The 21,690-nt window shown below is 45.5% G+C and overlaps 1 protein-coding gene across 7 annotated transcripts in view; it reads right to left on the bottom strand.

Moving 5' to 3' along the window:
- Nucleotides 1–21,690, bottom strand: part of NFIB (nuclear factor I B) — a gene marked incomplete at its 5' end in the record, with an annotated part of 268,667 nt that overhangs the window by 157,369 nt on the left and 89,608 nt on the right. For 3 of the 7 annotated variants that reach the window (XM_082013402.1, XM_082013400.1, XM_082013399.1), the window contains 2 exons: nucleotides 6,195–6,726; nucleotides 12,935–12,964. In XM_082013402.1, the coding sequence (XP_081869528.1) occupies nucleotides 6,195–6,726; nucleotides 12,935–12,964 (562 nt within the window). Of the gene's footprint in view, nucleotides 1–6,194; nucleotides 6,727–12,934; nucleotides 12,965–21,690 lie in introns of those variants that run through there. The other 4 variants (XM_082013401.1, XM_082013398.1, XM_082013397.1 and 1 more) reach the window with 2 other exon arrangements.

The following is a 21,690-nucleotide window of genomic DNA, read 5'->3' on the forward strand; positions in this document are numbered from 1 at the left end:
AGTAAAATTAAATATGGGAAGTTCCCTTTTCTTTCTCATGAACCTGTCATATGACCCTTAACCCTGTTCCGAGGAAAACTAAAATTAAAAAGAAAATACACATTTTGAATGCTTCAGAAGTACTGTCCAAATGATAATTCACATACACACATTCTGAAAAATTAAAATGGATGGGTAACCTTTTTAAATGTTTTAATATTCTACATCTTTATAAACAAAGTATCTATAATCATCAATTGAAAAACATTATTATGCCCGTATATACACCAAACCAACCTCTATCTCCTAATGACAAATGTCTTTCCTGCCTGTAATTTTCAGCACAGCAGAGGTACTCGACAAAGCAGTCATCCAAAATTTTACATCAGAAAACTAGAAGAGAAATCAGTACAGTGCCTTTTTCAGCTGACACAAAAAGTTTTTACGACTACATTTTCCCCATGCTGCATTTTCCGCTTGTGTGGAAGTGCTCAAAGTAATTCAAAGTTTCAAAAAGGTTTACTAAACCCCATCAGATTCTTAAACTACCAAAAGCTCTTCTCATCTGAGAGCAGATAAAATATAACCTCATACTTTTGCTTCTGCACGGGCCTTCTGATTCAAAACTGAGATTTAGCGCAAGGATCAGCATGCCATTTCGTTGTGTAAGTAACAAGCTCCTACAGCACCTAGTCGCCTATAGGAACAGGCAGTAAGTAATAAGCTCGATTTCCTGTTGTTCCCAGTGCAATTAATAATTCGCTGTGTCAACTCCAACAAATCACCTTGTACCTTGACACATCCTTCTGCAAAACAGGTAAAATGTTCTACTGTACGTTCCCATGTAAAGTATTCAGAAGGAGGCAAACCATTGAAGTTAATGAAAGTAGGAACAATCAGCAATTCAGTGGATTGATTGATTCTTCTAAGCCCGTTATTTTTTTATTAATTGTACGTGGAAGCATCAGTGCACACAAGAAATGCAAACCCTCGTCCAAAATCCCTTTGGGTGGTGTGACACTTAGACATATGACCACTACATGACTTACAAAGAAAGGAGACTGTTTAAAACGTAATTTTGATTGCGAGTTTAAGTGGAATTTCTTGTACTTACAGCAAACTAGCCAAAATAATTTTACTTATCATTTTAAAATATAAGAAGTATTATTATAATATTACTACATCATCAATTTTCCGTACTTAGTAAATGAAAACTGAAGTATAAGCCAAAAGGACTACGCAAACCTATTTCAAAATTCGAGTCCTCCACAAAAATAAACTCACGAAACTCAAAAAGCTTAATAAAAAGGTCGAGCCGTTGATCCACCGAGCGTTCACCCACCCAATTGGGATTTACCACGTTTAAAAAAAGAATTACAGTTCCTCCTGTACGGAGGACACGTGCTGCGAGGTAGGACGGTGCACGCGTGCTGCTAGGGCGGTCTGAAGCGAAAAGGCGATACACCCGGCCGGGGAAGCGCTGCCGGTTCGCCGGCGTTACGCCGGGGTACGCAGAGTTCCGAGCCAGCGCGGATGCGGCGCCCCGCGCCGCGGCGGCGATGACCGGCAGCCGCGCTGATCGGCAGCCGCGCCGCGTAACGGCGCAAGGCGCGCCGCCGAAGAGCGGGCGGGCCCGCGCCGCCGGCCCGCGCGGCCGCCGGCCGGAGGCGCGGGGCGGGCGTGCCCGCAGCGCCAGCGCGCGCAGCCGGCCCCTCGCCGGGGACCCGCAAACGTCCCGGCGGCGCGGCGGGAGGGCCCCGCACGCGGGGCTGTCCCGCACCCCGGGCTGTCCCGCACCCCGGCTGCAGCACCGCGCCCGCGCGCTCCCCCTCCGCTCCTTTCTCTGCCCTTTTTTTTTTTCTTCACTTGCCCTGACACCCCCCAGCACCAAGAGCGGGGACGCAGTCTGGCGACGCAGGGGCTCCCGTAGGCCAGGCTTCTCTCTGTGCAGCCCTCTGGGGAGGGCTGCTAGTCCCTCTTATTAATTAACGAGATGATTGCAGTTACCGGGAAAGCAGTATTAACGCTAACTGCATAGGAAACTTCCAGCAGTGTTTTTGCTGAGGTCCTGCTCGTGCAGCTGGAACTGTAGCAGCACCTTGATGGTTTAAGACGTTGAAAAAATGAAGTGTCTGAACAGTATCGGACCAAGAACACCTGCATCTGTTTTCTGCCCTCCTTCTCGGATAGTTTAAAACATCCTCCCCTGCCTCAACTTCAGTGTTTACGAACAGCTGGGCATGCGGGCTCCCCCAATTATATCACTCTTACCCAAGGACAAAGGAGACTGTAAACAGCAACACGACTGATGTGAGAAATGCAGTGAGAGGCACATGCCTTAAAAACACTTACCAGTGTTTACCATTTACGTGTACCGTTGCTTCAGCCCTTTAAACTCCCAAAGCATTTCTCAAAGCCTACTCGCTGTGCTTCATTCAGCCTGTGCTGAAACACCTAACGCCAAGTTTGCATTTTATTTATGCTGCAAAAAACGGCAGAGATGACGCGGGGATCAGGAATTCTGCGGATGAGGCACATCGCTGTAGATATTTTATGTTTTAGAAAAAGCAGCAATGCAATTTTCTTTTTTTTTTTAATTAGCCACTGTAAGAGTAAGTAAAACATCTATCAGAAGAAGGGATTTATATTATCCGGGTTCTGTTGTAGCAAACAAGTACTGCAGCTTTCATTCACTGATTGTCAAAAACTTTCCAATGTGCCCACTGCAATGCGGATGCCAACCAACGAATCAAAGGCATTCAGCAAGTAGACAAAGAGGGTCTGATGCCAACCTCGGTGCCACTGGCAACCATTATTGGCATCAAGCACATTGTCTGCCTTTTTTTTCCCCCTCTCCTGGCACTCGACAAACAAAATGGCGGTTCTTGTAGCAACGGGAACACAGCATAAGCGCTGCGCTGAATCAAATACCATCAAATGATTTTATGGACTGAGATGCGGTTTACACCAAATGATAGACACTCTCTGATGCCCGGGGGGGAGGGGGGGAGGGGGGAGAAGAAGCTGTTTTGTCAATAGAAATAAAGTTCATGCCATTTTCAAGGTTTGGGCTTTTTAAGTGGGGGGTGGACCTGATAGACGCAACAGAAGTGTGTTACGATTAAGAATTATTTTGATGCCACACACTGATCACAGTCTGTAGTTCCCATTTTCTTCCTCCATTTCATTCAAAGGACAGCACTGCAACCTATGTCAAGCTCCTTTTTTTTTTTTTTTTTAAGATCCTAACACACAAAAGGATGGGGGGGGGGGCAGGAAGATGCTGAATTCTGAGGGAGATGAGCAAGAAGTAGAACCAGACAAAGTTGGTCAATGACAGAACTTCATAGGTCGGTCCTTATTTCTTCTTTCAAGGCAGCCGTGGAAGTAGAAGCTCTTTTTATTAAGAACTGAAAGGATTATTGACACTTCTAGATCTGGAAATTGTCAATATATTGTAACATTACTCTGCACTGCAATGCGGATGCCAACCAACAAATCACAGGCATCCTAGGCTAAACAAAGAAGGTCTGATGCCAATCCTGGTGCCACTGGCAACCATCACTGGCACTCGAACTATCCTTCCTCCTCTTTTTCCCCCTAATCTTCTTTTTTTTAAAGCAACAAAAAAACAACCTACTTGGCCCCTCTATTCATTTTATGTGCTAATTCCTCCTTCATATTTAGTTCAGGTAATTAATTGTTTCTACGTCTTTGCTTAGTTTTTACGTGCTACTACTAGGCGGGTTTATATATTCTAAGAGAGAAATAAAAATCAAAACAGCGTGTGAATAAATCTGCATTTTGGTGGGCTTCATGCTTATCTTTTGCAAAGCCTGGTGCTCTTAATCAAGCACACTACAAAGTGCCACAATTAACCTGCTTTCAATGAGGATAGAAAATCAAAGTTTGACAAAACGGAAAAAAAATACAAAGATAACTTAATATGACTTCTTGAAGAAGAGCGCCAACAGATGTTAACGGAAGATTTACTGTGAAGCAGCAAGACAGACAGAAAATACATGCAGTTTACAATAAACAAAAGGTTCTACTAAGGGTGACTTGGTACATAGAAATTAGCCAGCTTCATCTTCCAGTATATTCTCAAAGTAGCATCGTGTAACTTTGAAAGTTGTAATATTCTAGCATGCTGATCTTACTCATTTCTGATTAGACAATTGTTTTAAATAAACTCATGTTCTCAGTCCATTTAAATCAGTAAAATCAGCTATGCCCTGCAATTCCTTCTGCCACTTCAAGTTACTGGCTTCCAACAACTTAGAAGTTGACAGTGTGTAAGAAGCACTCTGACCTCAGCTTCTTCGGCTCAAGGGCTACTTAAAGTGTTTTGCCTCCCTTTGTAGTTTGACTTTTAGAGACAGGTAAATCTGTCAGAATTAATCAGTAAGCTATGTCTTGCAATATATGCATTCAAGATATAATTTGAATCTTTCTTCACAGAGGGAGTTTAAAGTACAAATTATTTGTAATTAAGCTATTTTGTTTAATGCTGTCAGAGAAGTCTTGCTTCCTATGTTATTGAGGATCAGATTTACCAGACTCTGCAGCTACTTAAAAGTCACCTCAAAATATCTAAATGTTATCTACTGCTGTGGAGAGAAAAATACAAAAAAATACAATCAAGGTAACAAGGGGGGGAGCAAACAAAACAGACCAATGAATCATATTTTTTCATGATGAATAATCAAAAAAATTGAACCCTGTTTATACGTTCACGTAAACACAGTGCTCCACTTTGGTAAGTAAATGCTGAAAGACAAATTCACTAGAAACAAAAAGATTGTGTTGTGTATCTGTGCTTTTAAAGAATGAGTACATGCCGAATGAAGACGTGCATTTTTTTTTTTTTTTCTCTAACAAAATCCATTCCATTTGTTTTTCAGTTAAATCCCACAGTTATATACTGGGCATCAGACAACAGCCAGCCATCTGCCCTTCTGCGGGCCATTTCTGGCTACTACCAGGCCAAGTTGTGAAATGGCCCACCATCTGCGGCCGGTCAAACTTTCCCTAGTTGAGATCTGCGCCTGAAAAAGAAATGCTTTATTACTGCTGATCAGTCAACGATACAAAGAGGTCTAGAGGATGGTATAACCACCAGAAAGAACCAAAATGACCCCTCGCAGAGAAAAAGCATTTCAGAAGGCTTAGTATCAGGGAAGAAACTCCACCTTTCTCTACTTACAGCCATTTACGATTTTGGGGGGACATGCCTACAAGTAATGTTATCTGAACATGCAATATGAATAGCAGTTTTTATCCTGGTACATGATTATCAGAAGTGCTGGTTTTATTTTCATTCTGTAAAACTAAGTTTAAGAAGTTTTTCCATAGCGTTCCTGCAATTTTCCACATTTCAATTATCTGCCAAATTAAATTAAGTATATGAGTGTGATTATGAAAAGATACTTTTAATGGAAAATTCTCTTGAAATATTACAACCTGGATCTTTCTTTTAAAGCTCTGATAGGTAAAATGAGCTAGTAATGTAAAATACGAATAAAGCATTAAGTACTGCATGCTGTAATTCTGACTACATATGGTATTTATGAAGCAGTAGTTCTGTGCTAAGTTTTTTTCACATTTTATCTTCTAGATGTGAGAAAGTCTACAACAGCTCTTTAAAGTGATAGTAGGTTCATCGGTTTAAGGATGAATACTTGATTATTTGTAACTACAAAGAGTAATTTAGTAGTAGTAGTAGTATTTATTAGTAGTATAATTATATATTAGTAGTATTTATTGCGATTGTGCAATCGCATATACTTGCATCTGTAACTAACAGCACTGGGGGAAGGGAAAAAAAAAAAACACCGCAACAACTTGAAAAAACAAGAAGGATGTTTTCTGAAGTCATGACTGGAAAAACTACACAATATATTGCCACATTTTGTCCAAAAAAAAAAAGGCAACTTCGGAGGAATTAAAGTACTACCTTGGTATTTCCCGCTCTCTCTTGAAAGACAGGAAGGCACGTATGTCAGACATACATGTCATTTACATGTCAGTCTGTAGGAATGCGTGTGTGTGTAAGTACATACATATACATGCCGATTTACATATGGATATGTACCCACATTACGTCTATAGACCACAGAATAACGCTGCACTGGAAGCCAGCCCATGGGGGAAGCTGGGCTACTTGGAATCGAGTTTGACATACTAACATAGAAACACGACAGTCTGCTTCCTACCTTGCTCCTGCACGTAGTATGCCAAAAACAAATCAAGCTCCTTGACCGATACTGTTATGTGATGTGGCTGGACGCAAAGTGCTGGATTTGTGCAATGTGGGGATTTCATGAGCCGCTCTCCATCCGTACTTTCCAAGGGGATGCCTTTGAACAGGATCACCATGACTAGATCCAGCCGCCAGACTTTGTCAGCCTGTCGCAGGCAGTCGATTCTCCTAATCTTACCCTTCTGGTCAGGATTGGACAATACACAGCATGGGTGCTTCTTCCCAGTCACCGTGAGCACAAAATCCTCCCGGAACTCTTGGCGAATATCTTTGCGCAGCTTGGCCAGGAGCCTGGATGCCCACTTCTGTTTAATTTCAGGCTTTTCGCTCAGTAGCTCATCCTTGACTGCCCTTTCCTCGTCCTTTGACATTCGTTTCTCATGTTTTTTAAAGTACTTGCGTTTTCGAGCCTGAAGGTTGAACCAAGTATAGGCAATTGCACGGACATGTGGAAGAAGTGCCTCAATGAACGGGTGAAATTCATCCTGTGGAAAGAAGTGGGGGGGGGGGGGAGAAGAGAGAAAAGAAGAAAACTCAAAGTCAGTAAGTTCTCATAACCAAAGCAGTATCAAGAAAGGTTTCTGAAAACCTTAAAGTGAAATCCAAGACTAAGAGAATAAACCTTAAAATTTACGCAAATTCCTGCATAACACCTCTTAGGCAATTACTACCGCTGTCAGGCAGCAGACAAAAAGATTTTCCCCATATTTCACTCTTTGAAAGAACCATGTGAAGATTTTATTTTGTATGCCTCCCCTCACTTCATCCCACAACGCTGCAGAGACAACATCAGTTAAAAGAGATGCTATCAAGATGTCATGTTTCTTAACATTTAAATATCTGAGTGAACAGCTAGCATCAAGAAAAGTACCATTGCACAAAGAGGACACTATGCAGTTTTAAAAAATCTGAGCAGAACCGTTCAGAAGGCTGAGGCGAATGCCACAGTTCATTTCTCTTCTCCGTGGCACAGAAACACAAAGCGTATAGACGCTCAGCGCAATGCCACACAGTTCCCGCTTTTGGAGCATGCTCTCAGCAAGAGGCTGCTGGTGGCACAAAGAGCATGCGCCATTAAACTTGATCCATTTTCTTATCAAACGTCCAACATTCCAGCACTGAAACAGCACCATTCCGGCGGTGGTAACTAGAGAAACCAGTATACAGTGCAGGAAAGCGGGCAAAAGACACAGCGTGTCGTATACAAATCCTGAACAGAAGCTTCTGTACTTTCAGCTCTTTGGGCTTCCCTCCCACCACCCCCAAACTCTGTAAAATAGAAGTTTATGAAGTGGAGAACAAAAATTACATTTATATTCTTCCGGCAGCTCCACTGTGGGTTTTGAAGCCCCACAGAGTTGGTTAATTTGTTCACTGATCATATGAGTGTGGCAATTATTCTAAACCCCTTAAAAATCAATCTGAGGTGTACAATGAAAAATGGCAACTTGGCACAAAGTTTGCATTCTTTGTATTTCTGCGTGCTGTGGCAGAGTGACATTACGAGTGCACCGCTGGTCAAATTGCTGCTTTTGTGAAATACATGCCATTTATTTGCAGTTCCAAAATACCCCTCTCTGTCCTCTGGCTTCACCTGCAAGTTCTTATCTTCTGCCTAGCAGCGATATGGATTGCATTAAGGAGGTAATGCTTAGTTGTCGTCTACAAGTACATCCTATAGCAATTAAATTAATTCGTTTTGTCTGCTTAAAGTACCATCCTACACAGCATGTTAATATCTAAATAGGCCTTTCCCAAAAACTAATGCCTCTTTTCCGTGAGCAAATCCACCATTTAAAACAGCACAATCTGCTTATCAAACATTACTGTATTTTGGTTTGGAAGCGAGACCTTAGGGGAGGTATCTTTCTTCCTGTGTGCAGGCATATTTAGTTTTAAATACCACGCAGATTGCTCATCATACCGAGTGGCACGGTGCAATCAAACTAAAACTGAACCCCTTTTATGCAATTATATTCAAGAATACAAATAGCAAACTAGTATTTTAGCTATGCTGCTAGACAAGGAATGAATTACGTTTAATCAATAGGTTGATTAACTCCATTAGGTAAAAATGATGAAAGTATAACTAATGCTCGCAATTATACAGAGTTCAGACTGCCATTGTAGAAGCTTCAGGCCAAGAATTTAGTATTTAAATCTTCAAATTTCAAACAAACTTCAAAATTTCCTGAATGGTAAAAAAAAAAACAAACCCCACACTAGATCTAGTTACCTCTCTTCCCTAACTGTCCTCTAATCAAACAGAAAACAACAGAAAAGTTGCAAGCAGTTTACCTATGACTGTGTTACCTTCACAGAAAAAAAAGTGGGGAGGGGAAGAAAGAAAGAGGAGAGAGAGAGACAATATAGGAAGATAATTCAGGGCATAAATGATTGCATTACAGTATGATGCTGACAAAGAGCCATAAAGGCAATATTTAAACTGATTAGTAGTTTCCAGCGGAGATTTGAACAATTCTGATACAAAATGGCACATAAAACTAGGCCATGGAAAGAGTTAAACCACAATCTGTTCTTTGTGTGGGAAGGCAATACTGCTCTGAGTAACCACAGCCCATGATAAGACTTCCCCACCTTCATACGCTTTCCGATGCCATGCTTTTTCCCCCTCAATTGTAACTACTAAAGAAAGTTTATTTTTTCTTCTACAGAACTCATCTTAATCAAAGTACTCAAATAAAATTAAAAAAAAAAAATAACAAAGCATAATGACTGCACAGTGTTAAATCCTTACAATTCATTTTAGACTGAATAAAACAGATTTACTACAGATCATGAAAATTCTAACAGCTGGGGCTAAAGGTGAGGCAAAGGCAGAGGGCTGAAGAGCTTTGTGAGAAATGAATTTTTGCCCCAATACAATGATTTCTCCTACCCCTAAACAGACTTCAGCATTTATGACTTAAAATGGCAATAAAATTAATGTGGAAATATTCTACGCTGCTACAATACTGCAAATCTAGTAGTCATTTTTAAGAAGAACATCACAAACTATTTTGGAATGGCTATGCCTTTAGGTAATGCACATAGTATTACCAATAAAAGCCTATAGCTATTTACATCTATGAACATTTTATAGAGAAAAAAATCCACTTTTTAAATGCCAATCTGTAGTGGTTGAATGTTTCCTTTTAAAGGGGGGGGTGGGAAGAAAACCAAACCTTTTTAAAACTGCATTCAGGCTTTTCTATCATAATATCATTAAATCCTGAAGATACATGCAAAAGAGTGCAAAGGAGAAACACGGCAAAGAACATCCTGCTCTAAAGCAATATTATCAGTTATCTGTGAGAGATTCATTGTGCATCTGGAGTCCTTTCAAATGAAACATTACTTGACAAGAAGTGCCCATAAAAACGATCCTAAATGGAGATTTGCAATTAATCACACACGTTCTCTACTAAACCTCCTAAAAAGCCATCTACAGAATTTGATTCCCCCCACACACCTTTAATATTCATACAGGCAATATTGAAACTTTTTTTTTATGTGGCACTTACCCATGTGCCACAGTTGCTCTTACAATAAAGTGATTTATGGAGGTAAGATTTTCAAATGTCATTATCAAATGGCTCAGGTGAACCCTTGTGCACTGGTAATTTAAATTAAAATGGAAGTTATTATATAATATCTATGTAGCTTGTAAATACAGGAAAAAATACCAGTCATCTAACGATGATAGATAGGCCAGGTTTTCTTTATGGAAAAGGTAAAGGGGAAATGCAGCACCCAGCTCCTATCTTCCACTTTTATAAACTTGCTATCAATTAATGCAAGTTTGAACTGAGGACCATACAATAAAATATACCAAGCAGCAGCCTAGAAATTTTATACAGAAAACTCCATGTATTCAATTTGCCTGCATGGATTTTCTCTGTGCATAATGAAACAACATACTCTAGGGGGGAAATAAAATGACAACATATTCTGAGTTTGCTGGACCACCATAACATAAAAATAAACCACGGCAAAAATATCACAAGAGACCAAGCGCTTAAAGGCATGCAATGTGGCAACTGCATCCTGTCATGCCTCAGCAAGAGAGATAAATGCAGTTTACACTCATTCCAAAACAGGGGGAAAGAGGCATATGAGAAGGAGAAGAAAGGACCCCCCAAAAATTAAATTGCACTTGGTCATTCTCCACTCTTCCTTGGAGTTATTTTTGCACCCACCAAACCTTCACTGAAAGGGTGGTGGGTAACAGTCGAACTGCCAAGGTTTGTCTTAAAGCTGTACTTTGGATTTTAGACTAATTTCTAAACGGTGCCTGAGCACTCTCTCGGCACAAACTGAACTACTGCTTTCACAGGGAGCTCGGTCCAAACAGGTGTTCTGGGTTTAGACCTTTGACCAACACGTCCCCTTCTGAGCATACATTACCCCAGCCAACATGCATCGCAAGAGCCCTAGAGAGGGAGAACGCAACAGGGAGAACCGTTCTGGCAGTACTACTTTAACTGGGTCGCAGCTCCAAGTAACATTCATCAATCTTCTGCTTTAAATAAATAAATAACGCACAGCATAAATTCTCATAGCCAGTGTAGTCTTACGGACTCTCTTATGGAGAGGAAAGATGATTTTTAAAATGCCTTTATGATGCCGAATAGGTAGAGAAAGATTCCAAATTGAAATCAATTTGCTGCAACTGTGTTCCACATATGTACCACTAAATGAGAACTGTCTCTGCATGGCACATGATGCAGTGTGATTGTAAAATATTATGGAGAAGTTATCAACGCATGAAAGCCAGGAATTGCTTTCCTGTATTTATGGCTGTAGAAGCACAATGTTGTATTTCAGTATACACCTGAGTGCAGTCTTTTAATACAGATTTGTGAAGAATGAGGAAATCTATTACATCTCTGAGGCCAAAAAGCAAATGTATGGGGAAAAAAATGTCATTAGAGCAAGAAGCAACAAAATGAACTACCGCTGTAATAAGAGGTGGTAGTGAAAATTTGCGGGTTTCCAAGGTAGAAACCGCCTCTTAAGTTGTCCTCTCAGGTTCATACTCCGGTACAGAGGTCTTATTTCCTGTCAATAATTTCACAGGATGGACAGCCCACACAGAATTAATTTTTACTAATTGCGGATTCCACCATAAGTAACTATTTCTATGTGTGTACCTGTAAGCATGTGCGTATCTGTTACGCCAAACGCTTCCTACATGGATTCATTTCTTTTTTGAAGAAGTATCTCAACAGTACTCTTTCCCAGCTTTGCTCTGCTGCAGCTCACGTCTACTCGCTGAAAATATCCATATCTAAGTCAATCACACTTAGATGCCAAACAAAATATAAACAATAAAAAATGTGTCAGCCAAAAAGCTACAGGACTGTATCCAATCACTGAATAAGCCTTATCATTGTTTCCATCTTCATTCACAATTTATGAATACTTCAGTCCTTTTGAATTACAATGCCTTCTAATTGTGGAATAACTTAAATCATATTTATTTGTTCACCGTGCAGCCCATCAGTGCACCGCTGGCCGCTTAGTAAGTGCGGCAGGAGACGCTACTTTCCGCACATTTTCTGCTTCTTCAGCTGCTCGTTGCACCAACGTGGAAGCAAGCAGCTATCGCTTAATCAGTTTACATCACATCCTCCTAAGCCAGACTTTCACAAAAGCTTCTGAAAACTATCCCCTGGCTTTGCGGGACGGGTTTACCCTCCGGAGCGGGCTCCCCGTTACCCGGCGAGGACGCTCCGGGGGCAGCGCGGAAGCTCCCCAAGCCCGCTCCCGAAAACCCTCGGGTCTCAAAAACTGCATTTCGCCGCGGCGGGGACCCCACACATATCCTCCATACACCCCCCACCACACACACACCCCCCCACACACACACACCCCTCCCGGGGCTGCCCCTCCGCGCCCCGCTCCGCAGTCCCGCACGGCGCCGGCCGCGGATTTTTGGCCCCGATGCCTCCCGCCGTCCCGGTGACAGCCGCCGCCGGGGCTCGCAGAAGCGGCGAGATCTCTCGCCCCCCCACACCGCCCCCCCCCGCCCCCCCCCCGCTTGGGAGGATGCGCCCTCGCCCGCCCGCCTGACAGCTCCGCTGGGAGTGGGAGATAGATGCCGTGCCGCCGCGCCGCCCGGCCCGGCCCGGCCCAGCCCGGCCCGGCCCGGCAGCGCTGCGCTGCCCGGCCGCCCCCGCTCGCGCCGCCCGCACTGCTGGCAGGCTGCGCGGCATTAATTAAGCGTGAGACGGGATTACTTCGCACGGGCGAGCGCTTGTTTTTTTGGTCAAAAACAGCACTTTTCCTTTCAAACCCTTTCATTAGGCTCTGCGCAAGCCGGCGATCTGGGAAGAGAGCAGATCGTTTGATTCCCGTCAAATCAATACTTCTCAAATCTGCTTTGTAGCGCGATTATGCTCATTTCCATTTTGTTAACCTTTGACTTATTATGCACCAACAATTAACAGTATTTGTCTACGGATGACACTTTGAATGGGTCTCCCCAAAACAGTGGCCTGGTACAGTTTATTCTCTAATATTTCCTCCTGCGAGAGGAGTTCGTATCTGACGAGCTGTTACAACTGTGCTTTAACCCGTTACAACTACTAGCAATGACTCATTAACAGCTCACATACACATAAAATTTAAAAAAGCACGTGAAAATAAATAAAATAAATAGCAAATAAATTAAATAAAAGGCGTCTATACCTGAGTGAGACAGATTGGAGAATACATCATGACTTCGCGTTGAGCACACGCTGCCCGGAGAGCCCCTATGAAAAGCCTCAGAAAGGAGTAATTTCATCTATTCATTTTACAGTCATCTGAGACTCAAGGAAGATGAAATCAATCAGGACGGGGCTCTGCCCTGGATCACCACAACTTCACAACAAACCCCAGTCCTCCTTAAATAGCCAAAGATTCAAGTTCACTCCGTGTGCTAGATTTCCCGGGGTGAAATCCAATCTACACTTTTAACCCTCTTGTAGTCGGCGGCGCAGGAGTCTTGCTTTGCTGCTGCTGCTGCTGGTGGTTGTTTTGCAGATGAGGGGGGAAGGACTCGAGTGGCGGGGGGGGGGGGGGTGAGGTGGGCGGGAGGATTTTTTTGTTTGGCCTTTTTTTTTAATCCTTTTTTTTTTAATCCTTTTTTTTTTTTTTAAGAAGTTGTTGGTGGTGGGTTATTACGGCACTGTCACCACGCTCTCCGAAAGTTCAAGGTTACAGCCCGGAGGGGAGCAGGAAAATCCCGGAGGGTAATGGCAGGCGAAACTTCTTCGGAGGGCAGCGACCGCGCGTACGAGAGCGCGCCGGCGCGGGAGCGCGCGCCGCGCGGCCGGGGGGCTCCCCCGGGCCGCCTCTGCCCGCTCCCTCCGCGGGCCCTTGCGCTGGCGGTAACGGGGAGAGACCTGCTTCCCAAACGCCCGCTGCCATAAAAGCGGTCTCCCGAAACCTCAAACGAGAAACCTCTGCCTCGCGCCCGCTCCCCGCCTGCGCCCGCCGCCCCCGTACACCGCCCCCTCCCCCCCCGCCGTTCTGCAAAACTTGGAAGTTGAAGAATTCACCGGTCACACCCTCTGGACCCCGTTCCAGCTCTCTTCCCCAAATGAGACTTAAGTATTATTATTTTTTTTTAATTATTTAATTACACAACCATCGCTTACACGCCGCGTCCTCCTCCTCCGGCAAGCACATTCCTTCTCCACCAGATCCCCCCCGCCCGCCCTCTTTATTAATCACCACCTAACGCCGCGGAAGGAGCCAGCACGTTTTGCAAACATTCCTCATTTTCCCTCTCTCCTGGTGGGAGAAAGTTGCGGGGGTGGGGCGGGGGGGGTGCCCTCTGCCGGGGGGGGGGGGCGTCTTTTGCTTGTCCGCCTTTCGGGGTACGATTTTGTCAGCGGCGGCGGGGCTCAGACGCCCGCCCCCCTCCCCGCCGCGGGGAGGCACGGGGGAGGGCAGCCCCCTCCGCCGCGCGCCCCCCCGCAAAGTGGGGTGGGTAGGTGGGATGTCCCGGCTCCCGGGGCAGCCACGGGGCGCGGGGTCTGGTTTCCTTTTCCCGGGGCGGCTTTTACCGGGGGGAGCAAGGGAAGCAACGGAGGAAAGTTATTTCTGCTCCTGTGAGGAGGGGGTGCGACGCAGCGCACGGCCGAGGGGTGCTCGGTGCCTGCGACCCCCCGCCCCAGCGCGGCCGTCCGCGGGAAGGGGCAGCTGAGCGGCAGCGGCGGTGCCTCCCGGGGCTGGTGCGGGGTCCTGGGGGGACCCGCTGGCTTCCTCCTCCTCGCCCGAAGTGAGAGTTTATTCACGTCGGGCATTTCACCGCGACACATCAAGGAAAGTAGGCAGGTTCAAGTCAACCATGAAATGGTCACTTTTTAACCCCGTCCTGTCCTCATTAGGGAAATGCTCAAACACAGCCCATTTTCAAAGAGGGCTCTTAATGAGAGGAGCTTGCCAAGTCTACCAGCTGCAATTCCCATAAATTTACAAACCAAAAGAAGCAGGGGGATGGGCGGGGAAGGAGAGAGCCCGTACAAGACAGGTAATGTCAAAGGAAACAGCAAGAGCCCGACGCGTTAACTCTTGCAGAATCCATGGCGCATCGCCGCAGCTCGGTTTCTGGCTGCACTTGCCCAGTTCCCTCAGATTTGCAGGGCTCCAGCAACAGCCACGGTCCTTCCCTTCCACAGGCCACACCGGTAAGCGACAAATTCAGAGCACGCGCTTAGGCAAGAAGGGATGAGGCAAACTCGGGGTTAACCAGAATGAGGAAAATTTATTTTCGTATCTGGCATAGAATTACCCCCCAAATCCTATCATCTTTTCCTTTACCCAGACACTGCAAAAAGCTGATAACGCCAGCTTTAAATACTGGAGTTTCCCTTTGAATAAATATTCAATTTAACTGGAGTTAATTTACCATAAAAGACATTCCCCTTGGCACAAACGCACTGATGTCCTTGAACACACCTCTTTGAGCACTTGAACTCTTACACAACAAGCCATTATTGCAGGCCCGATTTAAAAACGTAATAAGCCCCCTCTGTTGCCCTTCTTCTTCACACCCCTCCGCGAGGATCAGGGCAAGACCCCAACACCACACCAGCCAGGCTGCCCCTCTGAGCTGCACGGATGTGAGAAGTCTCCCCTTTCCCAGGCAGGGCTTGCAGAAGGCCCCGCTCCCTCCCAGGCCCCAGCCAAGGGACCGCTTGGCGCTAGCGACCTGTGCACTAAAAGCAAGAGCCGTCTGGCAAGGCCCAGGAGCAAGGAGAGGCAAGCAGCAAAAAGCAAATGGAGCAAGGTGATGGCAGACACCAAACTGGGCGCTTTTGGCAGCCCTCGCGACTGCCAGGGGGTGTGGAGTCAGGGTGAGATTAGGTTTGCATCCCCACAGGAGCCAGCTGAGGATGGGTTTGCATAGCTAACCAGAGCGGACGAGGGGGGCTGAGCCCAGCCGGCCCTGCAGCATGTGCCAGTACCCTCCAGAATAGCGCTGCTGGGGATCGCGGCAAAGCCCGACCCCCCGCAGAGCCAGTCTGCTGGCGCCTCATGTGAAGGCATCCTGGGGGAAATGGAGCTGCCTGGCCAGCATGGCTCAAGCAGCATCTTGTCTTCTACATGACCTAGGCGGGCACGGTGCAGGTTGCCATGGGTTTGCCTCCAGTTTGACCCACAGGCTCCCAGTGCATCAGTGAGAGCAGGCTGAGCTGGGCACCCCAAAGGCATGTTTCGGCTCTGTTCCCCCTGGTTAATCCCAGTGGGAAGCTGCTGCACGCGCGCGTGCAACCCTCACCCCCACACACCCCCATCCCACCGCCCTCGGCTCCTTTCACAGGAAAGCAAGCTAGAGATTCTTCCCAGAACAGAGAAAGAGCTCCGCTAAAGCAATAAAAAAGAGCAACTCTCTACCACTTCCTTGCAGAGGTACGTAAGTAGGTACGTGGGAACTGGGCTCACCTGGAGAAACATGGCATTAATGCAGCAACGCCAGCAGCCACAGTGGCTGGGCCCTGGCATGCAGGCAGACCTTGTGGGGAAGCGGTTCGATCGCTTCCAAGTCCTGGCTTGCATTAACTCCCCATCCCCTTAAAAACACTTCTCTCCCACCACCCTCCACTAAAAACCCTGCTACTGCTTCCAAGTTCTCTACCCTTGAAGCTCCGTGCTGGGGGACCGTTGCTTTTTGTCCTCACTGTCAGAGAGAACTATGCCAACCTCCACGCTACACCTGGAAGTTCAGCGCTCATTTCAATGTAGGCAACTAAAAGAAAACAAAAGTCACCGTCTGACCTTCCTGGTGAGAGACACGGGGAGCTGTTCTCAGCTCCGTGGGGCCGGGATGGCTTGAGGGATCCCGCCCTCACGCAGGATGCGGTATGAGCACTGGTAACACACGTGCAGCTGGGCGCACGCACACGGGTGCGAGAAAACCCCACGGAACAGAAAGGCGCGGTCAGGAAGAAAAGGCACCTTTCATGAACACCAGAAAGCCCGGTTCTTCCCTCTCTCCCTCACAGACAATGCTCACCGACTCTGCCAGACGCCGCGAAGCGGCACTGCCCTTGGACTTCAGAGAGAGTAACATGAAGAAGGGGAAAGGACAGTTAGGCCACCTATATCCTTCCTAAAAAAGAATTTCCGCTGCTGCCGTTTGGCCAGACAACTGCTCGATCATTTCAAGTTTTGGAGCGCAAGACTGCTATTATGCATCAAAAATCAGAGAGAAGGGTATTGCTAATGCTGAAGTGTGCAGCCCAAGATTCTCTCAGGATACAAGCGGGCAGTTTGGCCGACGAGCTAAGTGTACACATACTGAACTTCTAAGAAACCAAATTTTCATGAAAATTCCAGCAGTCTCTTTTGTGAAAATCAGAAACAATTTGATTCTGGCATATGGCATTTCAGCCAAAAGATTCAATATCTGAGAACCAGGTCCAAAACATTTACTTACAAGGTCTCTGTGATCCAAAATACAAGCTTAACCGTGTGTTTTGTATCTAGTTTAATAGCAATACCGTTAACTTCTTTCTCACTCTTTGTTAGAAAATGCCATTTACACACATACCCATTAGCTTTACAATTACTTAGGTAGATACATAAATACTGAGCAGCACAAATGTAGTATAGTTATGTCAACTACGTGTAACAAATAACCTAAACCATGTTACATTATTATGGTGTTATCTAATGGCAATTCCATCTGTATGACTAGTATTTGTTCCTTGCAAGATTTCTTGTACCGTCATACCAAACTAAAAAGTAAAGTTTAACGTCTTTGGCATACTCAGAGCCTTGATGAGTTTTCTTATGTACAGGAGTACTGTGTGTGCATATAGATATATATGTATATATAAATGTATCTATATGCACAGAAAGTTGGGTAGAAAACATTTAGGGAGCAAACATAACTAGTTAAATAAGCAAACCGATAATACATTGGTTTATGGAGTCTTGATAGATTTCATATGCGGATGAACTGTAAGGTATTTATGACTTAAAATGCAAACAGCATTCAGTAAAACTTATGTCAGTGTACTATCACACCTATAAGTATATGGATCATAATATTTACTAGCATTTTCTTTCTCTCTTTCTTTCTTTCTTTCTGGGTGATCAGAAGAAACACATGCTGTGTATAATCTGTGCATATGTGTGACCAGCTAGAAAGTGTGCATACATACAATCGAAAGAAGCATTGTTGACCCTATACAGAGCCACACATATATATATGAAGGGTGTGCGCATTTTTGACAGGGACTGCAATACTTGAGCTTTCCACAGCTCCCACACCAGCAAATGAAAACATCAAACCTCAAGTGTAAAGCTGTAAACCACAGCGTTTTGGGTTACACAACTGTGCAGTTTTTGTCCTCACTGCGGGTCACATTCTCAGCCTTAAAAAGGCATGAAACACTCTTACCTCAGTGCAGTAACTTTTTAAAAAATTCACATTTGCTGATCTCAAAAGCCCTGGACATAAACAGCAGCAGCGGCGACGACAACAATAACAACAACAAAATTTTGGCACCGTATTTTCTGACAGTTTACATCACTTGCCAGATTTTGAGAGGGGGGGAAGAGTGTCTAGAAGCTGGATTTAAATGTCTGCCCAAATTAGAAAAGTGATTTACTTTTTTCTTGTGATTCAAAGTGAAAATTGCAAGTGTTGTAGCTCAAAACCGCTTCAGAGAACGTTACGAGTTAATCGTGTGTGTTTTGGCGCCTTTTCCCTGCCAGCTACTGTATTTAAAAAAAAAAAAGAAAAAATCTGAGATTGTGTCTGTCCCATCTCAAGTTCAATGGCAGGAGAAGATGGCCATGTTCGCAGCCCTGATAATAATTCAGATCACGCCACATCGGCATCTTGTGTCAGAGTCGAAACTGGCTTCCCCGCCCCCTTCAACCTGAGAGCTGCCAAGTCCTCACACACTCCGCATTCAACCACAACTTAATGGATGGGATATTGTGCATTAAAATGTGGCCCAGACACACAGGCGAAGAGAGGACAAGAGGGAAAGCAGACAGACACACACACACACACAGACACACACAGACATGCAAGAGAAAGGAATGAATTAAAATACACACACAGGTCCCGCAACAAAACGGCAGTGAAAAAGGGCCAAAAAAAGGAGGAACAAAAAAGAAATCCTCTAAAGTAACTTTAAAAAAACAAGCCAGAAATGCCACCCGAACACTGCATCCTGCAATATAGCATGAAAGAGACCAGCACAAGCCTCCAGACAATTTATCGAGCAGACCATACACAGCAGCGATGCCATTTCCTCAACATTATACATGAACACCGCAGCCCATGAACTATGAAAACCACCAAGACAGCCAGAGAGAAAAATATTATACTAAAACGTGAGTAAAGGAGCAATCTCTACAGCAAAAGAAAGAGGGAAAAAGAACTGTCTGCAAGGTACAAATAAAGTAAAGTAGCATTTGCATTAATCTTTTCCATCATTTAACTGATAGCTGCCTGCCAGAGAAGAAGGGGGAGGGGGCGAAAAGTTGAAGCAGAAAATGTGCCAAGTTCAGCACTTTTGGACGCAAACTCCCATCAACTGATTCCTGGCATAAAAGTGTGACCCATATACAAAAGCTGCCAAAAAAGCAAAATATAAACAATCCACCACTTGTATCTCATCCTGTAAAGCAGAAGTGATATCCGCATTTAAGAAGAGGGTATAACATCCACTTCGAAACCACAGAGACACAATCTCAGCCTGGAGGAATTACAAAACAAAAGTCAAGCAAGTAAAAAAAAAAAAGTATATCAAAATCATTTTAAGCACCACATACCATTGCGGTATGCATTAAATAAATGGGATCTTCAAATCAGTAACACACACCACTGGGCTGTCGGCTTCACATTATCCAGTAAACAACTCTATTCTTTTCTCAAGGACTTGGTGTGTTGGGGTCTTTTTGTTAGTCTTTTTTTTAATTAATTTTTATTTCCAGAAAATAAAGTCCCAGAAATGGGACTTCTGTCTTTTGTTTTGGGGTGGGGTGACTGGTTTTTGTTTTGTTGTTGTTGCTTTGGGTTTGGGGTATTTTTTCGGGGGGGGGGGGAGAGCGGTGAAAGTATTAGTATTCACTCAGGCTGGCTCTTGGCTTTGTTTTGGTTTTATTTTGGTTTTGTTGCCACCTTTTTGCTCGACACCGAACGGGATGAAAATTCTTGGCCGGAGCGAGGGAAAAGGCGGTAAAGTCACAGCCCGCGGGCAGCCCCCGCCTCCTCCTCCTCCTTCCCAGTCTTCCTTCCTCTTTTGAGCGGCCACGCTGCAGGAGCACGTTTCGGTGGCGGCTGACCTGAACGCGGTCCAAGAAGAAAAATTAGCTTTTTTAAAACTTTGTATGTGTACATATATATTAAAAAAATATAAAAATACATAGGCACATATAGACGCGTTTGTTACGGCTCCACTCACTCCTCCGGCCCCGGGGCGGGGCACTGTGGAGAGCGGCGGGCGACCGGTGGCCCAGGTCCCCCGCCCGGCCGAGAGGCTCCGCAGCGGCAGCGGGAAGCACGGCTCTCCGCTTCCGCCTGGCGGCGGCGGCGGCGTGGACGCCACCGCTATTTGCATATTAGTCGGACGGCAGCCAATGGGGAGCGCGGGGCGGGCCTGTGCGCAGGGCAGCCCGCTGTGGGCCGGTGTCGCCCCGGAGGCGGGCGGGGCAGGCGAGCCGGCGCTGGCTGTGTTTCTGTTGGTCGCTGCGTGCGTTCGTACCAAGCAGCTGCCCTTCCCTCCTGCCCGCCCCCCCCCCCCCCCCCCCCCCCGTTCCCCGGTGTTCTCGGGAGGACTAAGGGTGCGAGAGGGATTTTGCCGACCGGGCCGCTGAACGGCGGCCGGGAGCGTTACGTTCTCTGCAGTCGCACTTTAAAATTCGAACAAATACCGAACCCTTTTAGTTTGGCCCTCGCAGGCCGCGCCTGACCACGCTTCCTCGCACATCCCTGCATAAAAGGGGTTTGGCAGACAGGTGATGTAGCTTCGCGGCTTCAGCTGCCTTTCACAAACCCCGCACCTCACCGCTCTCTCGGTGCTGGGGGGGCGCCGAGCCCCAGGCCGAGCCTAGCGGTCGGAGGGGACTCCGGCCGGGGGGCGGTTGCGCAGCGGAACCTTCCTGCGGACCTGAGGCGCTCGGAGGGGGGGGGGGGTGTGAAAGAGAACTGCGTGAGGCGAAAGCGCGTGGAGGCTTTTAACCGCCCGAGTAACAGACACGTTCCTTCCTGTTAAAAACTGTGCGCCCAGTACGAACTCCAAAGAACCGTCGTAATTGCTTGGAGGCCATTGCTGGGAACATGGGGGCCTCTCTCAGGAAGTCAATTTTCTTTTGTTTGATTCAAGAAAAACATTCTAAGCTGCTAAAAATACATTCTACTCTTAAAATGGAGCACAAATTGCCATGAAATAGGAAAAGAACAAGAAACATAAGCTTTCAGGCTTAAGAACAATAACTTTGGAGTTTTTCCGCCTTTATTTTTCCGATTCCCTTACGAAGAAGCTGAACCTAGAAAAATTCAATTACAAATTTGCCAGTTCAGTGAACGGGGGAAACAATTGTTCATGCTATGTGTGGCACAGGTTTTTGTAAACTTTATGACAGCCAGTCGAGTGGAGAGCAGATCTTTCTCCAGGCCAGAGGGAATCGGGGCGGGGGGTGGTGGTGGAGATTTTTTAAAATAATTTTTTTATTCTTTGTTACAGAATTCAAGCTTTGACTCAGAGACAACTAACGATTTGCACTGGTCGTCAATATTTAGCAGAGTTCATTACAAGAACTTCGGCAACACCTTGTGATAGATTTCCAGGCTTTTTGTTGCTCCTTAGGTTTTAATTTTGGTGCTACTGCAGTGATTGCTGACAAAGATTCAAATTCTAGTAGACAGGCCCGTTATTCTCTGCAGGTTTCTCTTTTTTGTTGTTTGTCTGTTTATTCTTTCTTTAGCCTGT

Source organism: Phaethon aethereus (assembly GCF_964289735.1).
Source record: "Phaethon aethereus genome assembly, chromosome: Z".
Taxonomy (NCBI): domain Eukaryota; kingdom Metazoa; phylum Chordata; class Aves; order Phaethontiformes; family Phaethontidae; genus Phaethon; species Phaethon aethereus.